Consider the following 15,270-nt stretch of genomic DNA (forward strand, 5'->3'; position numbering starts at 1 on the left):
TACCTGGATGATCCGGGTTGGGTGGTAAGTGAAAACAAAGTTTCAAGATGTAGCGATCATCATAATCCCCATATTCCATGTTTTGTTTTTGTGTAAAAGTAAAAGTCCTGGAGGAATCTCTATCTGTGTCTCTCTCTGTCTCTCTATCATGAGTTGTGTCTGAATCTGAAGTTGCAATGTTGGAATTCTTCACCAAAATTCTACTTTGCATAGAACTCACTTATGACAGTGGTAGTTCTAAAATATCACCATGGCAACGAAGTAAAACTAAAAATGAAAAGTAAACAAGTAAAAGTGAATGATGCTGAAATGGTGCTCGAAATGTACAGGAAAAATAAACCAGCCAGCCAACATGTGCTAGTGTTTGAGGTTTGAGGTGTTTGTGTTGAAAGGCTGATTTGATATTTAATCAGGTTCACCATGATAAAGTTAGCATATATAGAGTTGTTAAATGTAAAATTAGTGTTAGATTAACTAAATTTGGTTTTGAGCAGAAAAATATCTATTTGGCCAATTGTGTGATGTAGGTAGGCCTATGTTGTTGTAATTAGAGTTTAGAAAAAGTCTTTTTAGGATGGGTGAATGGAACATGGACTTGTTTCATGGCGGAAACACAAACAGATAAATGCCTCGGGTTTGTGTTGAGAGTGTATGTGTTTTAGAGGGAGTGGAGTTGGGACATTGATAGAATGTGTGTGTATGCGTGCATGCATACGTGTGTGCCTGTGTGTGTGTGTGCGTGTGTGTGTGTGTTTGAGTAAATAACAGAGAGAATCAGATGGAGTGTATGTGTGCTGATGTGTGGGTAAGTGTACTCCCATACGTCCATCGTAGTACAAGTACTTAACTGTGAGTATTGTCTGCAAAGGCCTCTCTTAGCCCCACTACAGTATATTGCTATATTTGTGTACTTATTTTAGTCCCTTTTATCTCCTCCTCTCCTCAATTATGCAAGATATATTTGTAGAGGAGGTCATGCTTGACAATTACGCTACCTCTTCTACATGGTATAGTAGAACAGAATAACTCAATCAAACTGGATGCCCGCATTTACAGTAGAGAAAAACCCACCCTGGGGTTAGTGTTAGAGTACAGCACAGAGAAAAAAAGTGTTGTTACACAAGGATGAGTGTGTGTGTGTGACTGTGTGTGTGTGACTGTGTGTATGTGTGTGTATGTGTGTGTGCGTGTGTGTGTGTGTGTGTGTACTGTATGTGCGCGTGTTCTGTGTGTGTGTGAACTCTTGAGGACATTTCCAGCAGGTGCTCACCAGGTCTTGTTAATTCATTAAGGAATATGAGTATGCTAATTTCATTAACCCAACCCTGAGATGGAGGCTGCTGCATGCAGCACTGTAGCCCTGTCTGTGACAAAGCACTGACATTAGACCTGACGCTGTGCTAATTGAGTATGTCATCTAGCACCTGTTTGACACAGAAGATGCTGACATTCCTTTTGGTCCAACGCAGGAAAAGGCAAGACCATTCCCCCATAGTCCCTGGAGTGGAAACAACACATGACTGTGTTAAGTACCTGTGACAGTGTTGAACATCACATGACAGTGTTAAGTACCTGTGACAGTGTTGAATATCACATGACAGTGTTAAGTACCTGTGACGGTGTTGTTGCTCTCTGGTGCTTCTGGCCTCTTCGGTGCTCTCTGAAGTGTCAAGGATTTGCATAACCTTCACCAAGGAGAAAGTGTTGTGAAGTGCGTTAATGAAAACAATTGTCACTGAGCTCTACAGCTTGTTTTGTTGCTGTCAGTGGTTGTCTTTGCCCCCTGGACTGTTCGAGTAAGTAGGACTGTGATAAATCCTGAAATGTTGCTATAGCAATGTGCCCTCCCTCCAGACTTTTTTGCAGGGACAGGTGTCCGAAAGGACTGCGTTTATTAACGCTGTGGAATACCATCACCAGGAACTGGAATGCGCAGCATGTGTGGGTCTCTGGCCTGTGGGCATCACTCTATAGTGAAAACCTCTTAAGAGCTCTTACTATCAACAACTGCCATCTTGAGTGTAGCTTGACTGACAGGAGAAGCTTTAGCAGTCCATTTGGCCAGTGGCAAAAAGCCCCTCTCACTGGAAAATTGTTTGCCTGTCTCTCTGATCTGCTGCGCAGCACGGTTGGTGAGGAGAGTGTTTAAGTCTGGATACAGCTGATCCCAGAACAGAGCAGAACTCGGGTCCTCCTGAATCCTCCACTGCCGCTTGTGTGCAAGTGAAACCAGTGTGTCTCTCAGCCTCTCCAAAGATGGATCACACCCAATCCGTTCAGAAAGACCTCTCTCCTCCTCTCCTTCTCCTCTCTCCTCATCCTCTTCCTATCCTATTCTATGTACTGAAATGTGGTATGAAGTTGACTATGAGCTTCCTCAAAGACAGATCACTCCCAATCCGTTCAGAAAGGCCTCTCCCTTATCCTCCTCTACCCGGTGACTCGGAAAATGGACCAATCGGACGGCTCGTGACATGTCTCACTAGGTTGGGCACTTCCTCACCTTAGCCTAATGCCCTGTGGCTCACCCCCCGAGTTCCACCACAGTTCCTCTCTGCGAGGAGGACCCCTGATTTATGGCCAAACAATCACGACCCCCCACCTCCCCCTTCCCCTCCCCACTCCCCACAGCTGGTCAGGCCACAGTGGCTTTAATGGAGCTCATGGCCCTCGACTACAATATTGAATTAGTGTTTTACTGCCGGGCTGTAAGAAGGTGTTGAGCGCAGGGCCTGTGTCCCAATTAAGTCCACTTCATTTGCCGCTTTATGAAGAGTGATCTTCCTTTTATATTGGCGCTGATCTCTTCCCCCAGATTTAATCAGAGCACATCTCTCTCTCTACACACACACACACACACACACATACATAAACACACACACACACACACACACACAGATAATACTTGGCACAGAGCCTCGTCACGCTCGATTAAAAGCCCAAATAATAAAAAGATGAGAGGGACTGCAGAAGACCTCCAGCGAGGACCTCCATGCTCAGAGGGACGGCCATCATACACTATTATGAGGGAGTTTCTCATACACCATACACTATAATGAGGGAGTTTCTCATACACCATACACTATAATGAGGGAGTTTTTCAGACTTTTTAAATCAGCGCAATGGATCAAGACAGGAACCACACAAAAACATACCAGATATTATCCACTGCTAGATCTCTACTGAATTTGAGCATTAAACTATAAGCAACAATATTCTGCCGAGAACTTTTGGCTCCAAGCCACTCAGACTTTCCTGTTGCCTTTTGTGTAACCTTGGACAAAAGTAACATGAACTGAATGTATAAAGAGCAAAACAAACAAAACAACAGAAAAATAAAAGCAAAAGAAAAGAACAACAAGAAAAGCTGCTTCAAAGGCCTACATTGGGTTCAGTCTCCCAGTGTTCAGATTGTATTGTTTGAGTTTTGCGTCAGTTGGCACCACAGTGTGAAAGCTTAATCGATTTTACTCAGTGACACTAAAGAAAATTGGAGGTTTGTGCTAAAAATGGAAGGTTAATGGCTTTCCATTCAGCCACATCAAAACAACACCCAGCCATGAACAAGCACATCAGAGATACTTCATCATTTCTGACGCATGAATAAAATATGGTGATCTGCGGTTGCCTCTGTAAAATATTCACTCAACATCTATGTTGTAAGTGGTCTGTTCTGGCTCTCTGGGAGTCGTCTCACTGCTAGCTTGGTTCTGATGAGGGATGCACTTCAAACCACTGCCCCCTGCATCTGCTCATCTCCTCCCATCCAGCACCTCCTCCTCCCTGCTAAGCATGGGGCAGTCGGAACAAATCGGCTCCATATTCAAGACCAACAGTGGTTGTGGTGCACCTGCACTACAACAGATGAAATGCTGGAATGTTTTGGTGGTCTTTGATAGAGAATCTAGTGAATAAATTGAAACGAAAAAATTCTGAGGCACTTCAAAAAATGTTCTGCTTAAACATAAAATAGCTATTTAAATGAAGGTTTAAAAAAAAAAAAAAAAAAAAAAACATTCTCATGGAAGAAATGCTTTGAAGTTTCAATGTCACATTCATTTTGGTCCTCACCATTACTGTTTGCATGAAAAATCATGTCCCCAAAAAGAGTCTCTCTGGCTTTGCTGCACATAGCATGCCCATACAAATGACCTATCCATGAACGCTGAGCAGACTGGCCACTGCATCTCTCAGTGTTGGATGTAAATGGATATGAGCACTGATGAGTGAGGGTGGGCTCGGGAGATGGGGCAGGGGGTGAAATGAGTTGACCCCAAGGTCCCGATGGGTCAGGGCTAATAAGGCTAATGTGATTGACTTTCACACTCTCCATCTCCTGAGTGTGTCATAACTCGGTTTAAGGGAGATTAGAGAGATGTTGGTGTCCGCAAATGATCTTAATGCATTTTTGGTGCTGCTACTCTCTCTCTCTCTCTCTCTCTCTCTCTCTCTCTCTGTGTGTGTGCATGTGTGTGTGTGCATGCATGTGTGCTTGTGTGTGGGTGTGTATTGAATGTGGTACAGTATATGATGTATCCCATACTTTTTTCTCTCTTCCTCTCTCTATCTCTCTCTCTCTTTCATACACACACACACACACACACGCACACACACACACACACACACACACACACACACACACACACACACACACACACACACACACACAGCAACAGACATACTGAGATACTACACACACACACACACGTTTTCACACTCACACCAGGCACATGCACACATGCACAGTAGGGGTAGATAGCACACGGAGGGGAGAGAGCGAGGGAGGAGAGAGAAAGAGGCAGGGGAAGAGGATAGATGAGAGAGAGGGAGAGAGAGAGGGAGGAGAGAGAATAGGGGAGGAGAGAGGAAGAGGGAGGGAAGAGAATAGATGAGAGAGAGAGGGAGAGAGAGAGAGAGAGAGAGAGAGAGAGAGAGAGAGAGAGAGAGAGAGAGAGAGAACGGCTGCCGGTGGTGGGAAAACAGCCGCGGGGAGAGAGTGTGTCAGATGAATGTGTGAGAGAGGGATAGTAGCAGGAGGGGATATGCCTAGATGATATCTCTTTCTCTCTCTCTCTCTCTCTTGCCCTTTTCTTTCTATCTCTCTCTCCATCTCTCATTTCTTTCTTGCTCTCTCTCTCTCTCTCCTTCCCAAGTCATGGGCAGCATTCCAGCAAATCTGATTTTGCCTCCAGCTAAGTGAATATACCTCGCCAGCGCCCGCCTGGCAGGAGGGGTGTGATCTCCCGCGCAGCGTGACTAGTGAGGGTGCCCCCCCCCCCCCTCCGTCGACATTCAGAGCTAATGGAATTACCTGAGTCACGTGCCTCACATGATTAATGTGCGTCTTTAATGAAAACGTCACTTTTGTTTAGGAGACATTTAACAGCTCATAGCGCATTGATTGGACAGTATGTCCGCTGAATAAGAAATGAATGCCCTCTGATGCGTGGATCTGGGGATGGGACACACACACACCTGCTCACCTGTTCACACACACACACACACACACACACACACACACACACACACACACACACAAACACTCAATCAAATTTTGAGTCCAAGGTGAGAGACCATTTGCCTCTTACTCTTCTCTATATTCATCATTACCTGAGGGCTGAGACTCATTTGATTGATGGCTCCCTGGCGCTCCCAAAACAACGAGACGGCGGTGTGGGAACGCGCCGCCTCAAGATATGCGATTGGTTGTCAGCGCCGGTGGGGATCCAGGGGGTTTGCTGGGAGGGCAACCTTGAGCTCTCAGTCACCACCACTTGGTGAAGCGGTCATGCATAATGCATCGCTAGGGCCTTGTGCTTGACTCTCCGAAACATCTCGTGGACAGCCACATTAACGTTGAGGAAGACACATTGGGAAAATGTTATTTTTTCCGCATTCCATAACTTTCGTAACTCCTTATCTCTCTCTCTCGTGTCTCATTCAGACAGAAGGAGACTAGGAGCAATTTAGTGGCAAGAGACCATGGAATGTTAATGACACACAGTGACTTGTGGTGATTGTAGATGAGGTAACTGCAGACTAAAACAAATTGTAACTTTTTGATGCGATGTATTATGGTCTATATCAGAATGAGACTTACGTTTTTCATCTTGATCCATTTCTCTATTCATCACGATAGATTGTTGTGTTGTCGTCCCGTAGTGAAAGTCGTCGTGGTGATGCCCGATGTTCATAGCTGCTACGAAAAAGGGGGGGTTGAGTGAAGGAAAAGGAGGGATGTTGATGCAGAGTCCCATGCCCCCGAGTCAGAACAGCTGTATCCACTGGGCTGGTTTAACTAGGTGCTTAGAATGCAGGGGCATCCTGAGAAGCCTCGGTGGGTATTCTGTTGGGGGGGGATTGGCCTGTGGCTGCTGCTGCTGCTGCTGCTGCTACTGATCTCCATAGGGGCTCCTGTTATTCTCGTGGGTTAAGGCTGCGCATGCAATATGTGTTTCTGAGAGAGAGAATGAGTAAATAAATGAGTGAGTGAATGTGTGTGTGTGTGTGTGTGTGTGTGTGTGTGTGTGTGTGTGTGTGCATGTGTGAAAGGTGAGAGAAACAAAAAGAAGCAAGAGGTTAGTTGAATTTGACAGTCTGCTATGCACGGGTGGTGGGGAGTATGTTTGCGTGTCTGTGTGTGTGTAAAAGGTGAAAGAGACATGTGCTGTGTGTGTGTGTGTGTGTGTGTGTGTGTGTGTGTATAGGACACTCATTCTGCCTGATTTATATATGTGTTCCCGTTGCCCTGATTCACAGCGCTTTTGTACATGGCAGTCCATGCCCCATTAAAGCACCACGAGACCAATGAGTTACTGTGTCAGATCATTCTCCGCCAAATGAGAGCTAGCATTAGCCTTTCCCACAGACAGAAACATGGCGCCGTGGGAGGGAGTCGAGTCACAGCCGAACACTGTGTCCAGGCAATAACATGAGGCGACCAGCAGGCTAATGATCATGGTATTATACTGAAGACGGCAGGCTGGGATAAGGCCCAGCACAGTCAACTGATAATGCCATGGATGACCTTATCAGGCCCCAGAGCTAATGCACAACTAGCATCTCTATAAATGGGCTCACTGATAAAGTTCATGTTGTTGGCCCAGGGGCAGAGCTCACTCTGATTAATGTGTGAAATGATTATGGATGATGAATGTGTAGGTGAAAGTGGTACATTGTTACCGCGACTTTCGTGGAATTTTTGTTGATGTCCACTACATGTCCCATTGTCCCATAGTAACCATGTGTGCGTGTGAATCTATTTGGGCTATTCCTGATCAGCTCTGTAATGGTGTATTGATGGACAGTTTGAGTCCCCAATCCAAGACTTCATCAGGATCAGGATTCAAACCACAACCATTGTGGGAACATTCTCCTCATGATTTCCTCAGCAACACAAAGAGGAGGTTAAATAAGCCATTTGGGCCTTAATAGTGCACTCTGTTCTATATTTGGTGAATTCATGAATAACTTCTCGGCTCCAATGAAATGAATTGTCTCCATAGCAATAAGTGCTAATCTACATCACAGTAAGGCAAGAACTCGGAAATGAATTTGGAAAAACAATCCGTGCTAACGTCCAGTCTAGAGTAGTCTGTGTCTGTGTGTGGGAGGACATTGACCCTAACCATTATTGTTGTGTCCATTATGTCTGATTAAACATCTGATAATCAGCCACAGTAGCTAGCGTCATAGCTAACAGGCAAGGCAATGGAACAGTGTGCGTGTAGTGTAGCAGTGGCAGTTTGTAGTCAGTCTCAGATGAATCAGATCTCAGTGTGTGACTTCACTAGCAGGACTTTTTCATGAGCCCTCTGAGTGTTTTGTGGTCTTGACAGGCCCCCGTAGTTTACAGCTTTAATCTTCATTACCTCGTTACCGGCGGCGACCCAGAGGCTTTAAACCCATCTTGGCGTTGGCATTGGCTCGGCAGCCCTGAGGCCGTGACGTTAATGACCCTGTGCTGTGCTGGAGTTCCACTTACAGATGCGGGGCTGGCCACACCGCAGTCCAGCCTTTAACTGGACCGTATAAATCACACGTGAACCCCACTGGGGGGTTGGCTTGTGCGTGTGTGTGTGTGTTTGTGTTTGTGTGTGTGTTTGTGTTTGTGTTTGTGTGTGTGTGTGTGTGTGTGTGTGTGTGTGTGTGTGTGTGTGTGTGTGTGTGTGTGTGTGTGCGTGTTTGTGTGTGTTTATTTGGCTGCCATATGTGAGAGTGTGAATTGAACTATAGACAAACAGACTATGTGGTGGACGCAGGTGACCATAGTGATCTAAGCATCTGTGTGATGTGTGTGATGTGTGATTTGCCATTGCTACTATTCACACAGATAAGTGTTTTTGGTTGTCTCTCTCTCTCTCTGTGTGTGTGTGTGTGTGTGTGTGTGTATGTGTGTGTGTGTGTGTGTGTGTGTGTGTGTGTGTGTGTGTGTGTGCCGGTGTGCGAGTGTGATTATGTAAGCCAAATCATGCCTCTTCTTTTTCTTACTGTGTGTTTGTAGTCCGGTCTGTTCAATATCTCCTCGCTCAGATAAATATTTTTAGGTAAGCACCACCACCACAGCAGCTGGGCCTCTTCAGAGCTTTCAAGTCTCCCAAAAAGCCCGAGAACAAAAGAAGGGTAGCACACAGAGAGAGTGAGCAAAAGAGAGAGAAGAAAGAGGAGGAGGATACTGCCCACACTATCCTACACTCACTCTCTTTCCCAAAATGATCGCATCTCTCCGTGGCTTCTCCAGCCATCCGTGCGATCTATCCATCTATCGAGATGATATTATTGATTCATGCAGCAGGCTTTATTTTTCTAGGCCTGATAATAATCCCCCTAAACTGATTAAATGATGAAGCGTTTGCCCCCTGTGCCTTGAACTCTGCCGGCGGCTTTGTAGTGGCACGTCGTCTTTTGGTGAGCTGCGATGATAGGGGGTTGTTGATGTATGGCCTGTCATTAGTAATGTGGCAACTGACATGTGATCCGTCATCTCTGAAAGGACATGTGTCCGTTTGTGTGTGTGAGAGCGAGTGTGTGTGTGTGTGTGTGTATGCGTGCGTGTTGAAATAAACAGAACATGAGGCAATTTATTGTGAGACTTTTTATTCTTGTCTATGTCTCAGCTCTTTTTCTATGGTGTTGGTTCAGGGGTTTTGGTTCAATGGTTAAAACTCCTTGACAAATTGTAGGCTATGTTATTGGTTTCATGGTGAATGTTCACTTCCAAGGAGACTTTGTGCACATCCCAGGTGCTGAACAAAAAAAGGTCAAGTTTTTTAGGAAAAAAGTTTGCACACTCCTTGGTATTCTTTTGTTGAGTTTATTTTCTCATTTGGCACATGACGTTTCGACCTTGCGGTCTTCCTCAGATTCACTTGCCGATCGCCTCACTCACACACACCCTCACTCTCTCTCTCTCTCTCACACACACACACACATGCTCATGATTGATTCAATTTCAATGTCAATAACCCGTCTGTCTGGTCCCTTGCTCCACAGATTCCCTGGCAGCCATGACTACCGGGGAGGAGGGTCCCGCCGTGGCCTCGTGCCCATCAGAGGAGGACCACAGGGCCGTCCCGCCAGAGGCGGGGCCAGCACAGGAAGAGGCGGAGCCTGCAGAGGAAGTGGTCCTCGAGCCGGAACGGCATGGGATGGACGAAGACGAGGAGGAGGTGGAGGTGGAAGAAGAGAGGAGGGACGAGGAAGACGAGGATGACGACGAGGCCAGCAGCGACATGAGTGGTTTCGTGGTGCCTTACCCCGAGCTGGCGCCTGTGGTCTTCTTCTGCCTCAAGCAGACCACGTTCCCCCGCAGCTGGTGCATCCGCATGGTCTCCAGCCCATATCCTTTTCACACTCACAATGGACACAGTCCATACGAAACCCACTTCTGACTTGGCGTGAGTACAATGGTATGGTCTTCCCCTGCTAAGCTTCAGATCTTGTGGATTTACATCAGTGAAACTGAAACAGTCATGGTTGATGTTCCTTGATGTTCATGAAGATGTCTTCAGGTGTGTATTGAGAATTGTGAATTGAGAAAGGAGCCATTCTCTCTAAGCCTGTTATTTAATGTCTGTGAGGACCCAGTTTTTCATACATGGATTAAGTTTAGTCCTAAACTAAAAGCTTTTTTGTTTCTGTAGAGATTCTCAGTGGAGTTCTTCTTTAGTGGAGGACTAGGTTTAATCCATGTCTGGGAAACAGGCCGTGAGGGTTTAGCTGTTAGCGGTTAGCGGCCTCCCACCAGCTTGACTGGCGCGCCACTTGTTCCAGCGAGCAGAGAGCGAGACGGGCATGTTGGGTAATGTTTTTTCTTCTTCTAGCTCGAAACCCACTGCAAGGGGCGCCGTCTGGCGTGGTCTTGGCAAGCGTCGGCCCGTGCCAGTATGTGATTCTATCAGTTGCTCTGTTCGGTGGCATCTGTTTCGGGGCTAACCATATGCCAGTTTGCGTATCGGGCGCCATGGCACGTCCCCCTCCCTATCTCTGACTAAAAGCTAGTCTGTCTGGAGGGTGAGTTGGGCTCCATGACAGCAGGTATGTTGACTCACTGGTGGCTAAGTCACAGTTTAAGGCCATCTGTGGTTGGCAGTCATGTCACTTGTTCTATAGCTATTAAATGGCCTTATGTGCATTAGCTGATAGGTTGTGTGTGTTTGTGTGTGAGAGAGAGTGAGTTGGTGTGTGTATGTACATGTATGCATGCTGTGATGTATGGGCATTAGCTTGTGTGTGCGTGTATGTGTATGTGCACACACATACTTATGTGTGTTAGCTAATGGTGTGTGTTTGTATGTGTGTGTGTGTCAACAACCTGAAGAAGGGGCAGTTTCCCATAATGCATTAGGAGAGGTTGCTCACAGCCTTTTTTTCCCAGGGTGACTCCTTTGATGGGGTGCAGGGCGTTGTGTAACACTAATGAAGTCATATGTGTCATAAAATAAAAGTGTTGCAGGAACACGGTACGCCAGTTGGATGATATAGTGACGGTGTAATAGGGTGAGGAGGGTGTGGGGAGGGTGTGGGGCGAGTGTGGGCCGGATGTGGCCCGAGTGTGGGCCGGATGGGGGGGCGGTTGTCCTGTATGCTGTTTGAAAAGCAAAGTTCTTCTACAGGCTCCAGAGGGAGAAACGTTTTCTGTTTTTCTCAGGGAAGATAAAGGAAGGACTAAAAAGAGCGGGAAAATCAGAGTGGAGCTCCCACAGGAACGCGGAAATAAGGGAGAGAATAATGTGTGTGTGTGTGTTGTTGAGTGTGTGTTGAAATGTGTGTGGAAGTGGTGTGTCTGCCTGTGCGCGCACACACATGCACACTAGAATGTGTGCTAGTGCACGCACTTTGCCATCTTACATTTCTTTTCTGCAAAAATGGATTTCCCCACAGGGAATTGTATAAAGAAGAAAATGAACAACTGCAAGTGTGTAAGTGTGTGTGTGTACATCTTTGTGTGTGTGCGTGTACAGTAGATCTTTGTGTGTGTGTGTGTGTGTGTGTGTGTGTGTGTGTATCGGGCCAGCGCATACTGTATTCATCTTCACATTCAGAGTGCAGAGGTTGTGCGACAGCAGTCCCTTGAGAGAGCAGAGTGCTTGTGCAGAGAGTGGTGTCTCTCTGTCTGTGTCTTCATGTGCAGTGGCACGCAGGTCAACATACTTCATATGAGGCCAGCAAGTCAAAGGCCTTTACCTCAGCCTCATCCTTCAGATCCAATGTCTCCTCTCCACCACTCCCCCTCTCTTCCTGCCCCCTTTCTATCTCTCTCTCCCTCTCTCTCTCAATCCCCCCTCCCTCTCTCTACCCCCCCTCTCTCTATCTCCTTCTCCCTCTCTCTCAATTCCCCCTCCCTCTCTCTACCCCCCCTTTCTATCTCTCTCTTTCTCTCTCTCTCAATCCCCCCCTCCCTCTCTCTACCCCCCCCTCTCTCTCCTTCTCCCTCTCTCTCTCTATCTCTCTCTCCCTCTCTCTCTTAATCCCCCCTTCCTCTCTCTACCCCCTCTCTATCTCTCTCTCCCCCCCTCTCTCTATCCCCCCCTCCCTCTCTCTCCACCCGTACAGTGTTAGTAAACTGTGTCTCTGAGCTCCGTGATTCAACAGGCCCTTCCAGCTCTGCTCTGTGTCCCATTCTCATGCAGAAGCAGCTGCATCACAGCTTGCACGCGGTTATTGGTTAGAATCCTGGGAAGAGACGAGTCCCTGGAGCTTTTATTATCATGTGATTCATAGTGAACCAAGGGCAGCATTGTTTATTAATGAAGCAAGTTGAGTTATTGTTGCTGATAAACCATGATGGGGCGGAGAGAACTCACATCTTTCTGTAATGTTAGTGATACTGCAGAAAGGCTGAAGACAGCTTCTTTGCATCCCTAGAATGCCAGCCAGTGATAGAATAAATTCCTTGCATATTGTTTTTTATTATTTATGATTTATAAATAAAAGAACAATATGATTACAGAAAAAAAACTACTAAATCAGTGTATGATAATGTGTATTGTGTCAATGCTTCACTTATTGAACAGCTTCTTGTGCAGCACTGTAATGTCACCTGTCATGGTTGCAGCTGAAGGGGTTTGCAATCTGGATGGGGAAGGGGAAAAGTGGATGGCATCCAGGCAGGTGTAGGCCTACAGCCATAGCACTGTGCGTAGGCCTACCATAGGCTATTCTTTCACACAAATTCGCCTCACATACGTATGTCACCGCCCATTTAGAGGTGCAAACAATCGGATTTTTGGTTCCTTACTATGTAATGTGATCTCAATGGCAATGCAGCTTTTGTTTGCACCTCCAAAAGCATGGTGTACCTGGTTACCTCTCAAAAACACCTTTAAACGCCCACAAATACCCGTATGTTTGTGTGAAAGAATTCAACAACGCCAGAGAAATAATTTCCCCTGTGTGTGAATTCACATCAAGTTGGCCTACTATAACTTCCAAACTCTACACAGTAGGCTATTCCATAACGGCATGACCATTTAAATGTTTTTGTTACGTAAACACCTCATCACACTATAAGCGATTGCACACCTTTTGTTTGAGCAGGACTGGAGAAAGAATAACAGCGCACGCACGCAGCATTACCAGCACACAATGTTAAGCTAATTCACTAAAGACGTCAAGGCCATCATGGATATAAAACGTTTTTGTTAAAACGAAAACAGAAAGGATGGAGACAGCAAAGCTAGCGAGTAATTTCAGATGGGCAAAGGCAAGGTAGGCAAAATTGGTGTGCTTGTCAAAACGTTAGCATTACAACTGGACTACTGAATGAATGCTTACTGTGTTAAAGCTCACACACTGTTTAAAGCCACACACAACGGTAAACTAAAACAAAGCTAAATGTAGACCAACTTTAGCTTTTATAGGGCTGTATAAAGTTGTCCAAACTATAGGTTGTTGTTAGGCGTGGATGTAGTAAATATAGGCTGTTGTTAGTAGCCTAGGCCATAACATGAATTTCTGCAGGCGCCCCTGATGGCATCAGGTGGCAACAAAGGCAGACACGCAGAACCCCCCCCTCTCCCTCCCTATTCTGCAGGTACAGTACAGTGCACCTGGATTTACTGTAAGATCACAATTTAATCAGGAGGCTGGAGAGGGAGGGAGAGGGAGGGAGAGAGAGAGACAGACAGACAGACAGACAGACAGACAGACAGACAGACAGACAGACAGACAGACAGACAGACAGACAGAGAGGCCTGTTGGTCCTGTGTGTGGTTTTCCTCCTCCCCTGTGTTGGGGTGCAGATGCCACTCCCGTGCCTAGAGAGGCTTCATTATATTCTGATTAAAAAATCACCTCCAGAAGCACCCATTGGGGCCTACCACGCAGATTAGCTCACTGGAGAGAGATTACTGCCACGCAGATTAGCTCACTAGAGACAGTTTACTGCCACGCAGATTAGCTCACTAGAGAGAGTTTACTGTGGCCCACCATTTGGGCACAACAGGCTACCTGAAAGCATTGTAATAATTTCGCATGCTATTTTGTAGGTGTGTGTGTGTGTGTGTGTGTGTGTGTGGATTTGGATGTGTGCGTGTTCACGGTCTGTTTTTATGCATGTAGGTTTGCATGAGTGTTCACGCAACCTTGTGGCGACACTTAACGCAATGAAAATTGTATTCATTACATTGTCAATCATTAAAATGGCAAAGGACACCCATCGATTGCCTCCTCCTCTCTGCCACTGCGGGCCCCTGCCCGGATCAATCAGTCATTTTGATTGATCAGTGGACGCGATCTATTGTGCTCTGGGAGTGCACTCAGTCAAATCCTGATTATCTTATTACTGGCCTTGGCATAAATTCCTCCCTTGTGAGGCATAGGCAATGCGATTAATTTATGGCATGGGCAACACAGTATTGGAGAAAATTTAATTCCAGACCTTTGGCTCCTGCAGTGTTAATTATCGCTGCCATTCGAACTGTGGCCTGGACCTTCTGTTGGTGCAGTGCATCTGTGACACGGAATCACTGACCCAGGACCAGTTAAGGTGCCGCGCCGGTAATAGCATAGGTTAGCAATCACGTGGTTTTGTGTCACTGGATCTGTCACAATTGTCAGAAGTTGAAAGATATCTATGATAGAGATGCACTGATTTTGGTTATATTCACAGACAGTGGGTGGGCAGGCCAAGTAAAACAAGATAACATTCTGCTTAATTGCGGGTGGTTCGCAGGTGTACAAAATAAATCTTCAATGACTAAATATTACCTACATTCTCTGAAATGAAACATTTTGAAAACGTAATTTTTTGTCAGGCACTAATTTGCAGACTCACATTGCGCGGTCACCCTTTACATGGTCTGTCCCCTTTAGACCGTCTACAGATTAACCTGGCTTTTTCACATGAAATCCTACCATCAGTTTGACAATGGCAGGAATCCAGACATGTAACGCTAATCAACCTCAGATATTATTATTATTATTATTATTATTATTATTATTAATTTCTCTCCACCGCCTCAGCTGCAGAGGGGCTCTGACTCTAGTTCTGAGTAGAGGGTCTTTGTGGGGCCTCATCTCTCTCTCTCTCTCTCTTTCTCTCTTTCTCTCTCTCTCTCTCTCTCTTTCTCTTTTTCTTCTCATTTTCCTTTTCTTCCACTCTTTCTCTCGCCAACTGCTCCAATCCCCCCACTGTCTCCTCCTCACTGTTGATTAGTGTTCATTCTCCTCTCTTCTCCTCCTCCACTTGTGACCTGGTTCTCTCTGGCTGCTATTGTGCTGCGGAGAGAGCCAAAGTGATTCCAGACAGATTACCAGTCATAGTTCACT

The 15,270-nt window shown here is 46.1% G+C and overlaps 1 protein-coding gene across 1 annotated transcript in view; it reads left to right on the plus strand.

The window, feature by feature from the left end:
• The first annotated feature begins 11,366 nt into the window (after positions 1-11,366).
• Positions 11,367-15,270, plus strand: part of LOC143119387 (voltage-dependent T-type calcium channel subunit alpha-1I-like) — an 86,521-nt gene continuing 82,617 nt past the window's right edge. The window contains exon 1 of the mRNA XM_076280858.1: positions 11,367-11,420. Coding sequence (XP_076136973.1) covers positions 11,367-11,420 — 54 coding nt within the window. The remainder of the gene's footprint in view (positions 11,421-15,270) is intronic.

The sequence above is a fragment of the Alosa pseudoharengus genome, unplaced genomic scaffold (genome assembly GCF_046254945.1).
Source record: "Alosa pseudoharengus isolate Yale_2024_CS ecotype anadromous, Long Island Sound unplaced genomic scaffold, YU_APseudo_1.1 YU_APseudo_1.1_scf_1, whole genome shotgun sequence".
Classification (NCBI taxonomy): domain Eukaryota; kingdom Metazoa; phylum Chordata; class Actinopteri; order Clupeiformes; family Clupeidae; genus Alosa; species Alosa pseudoharengus.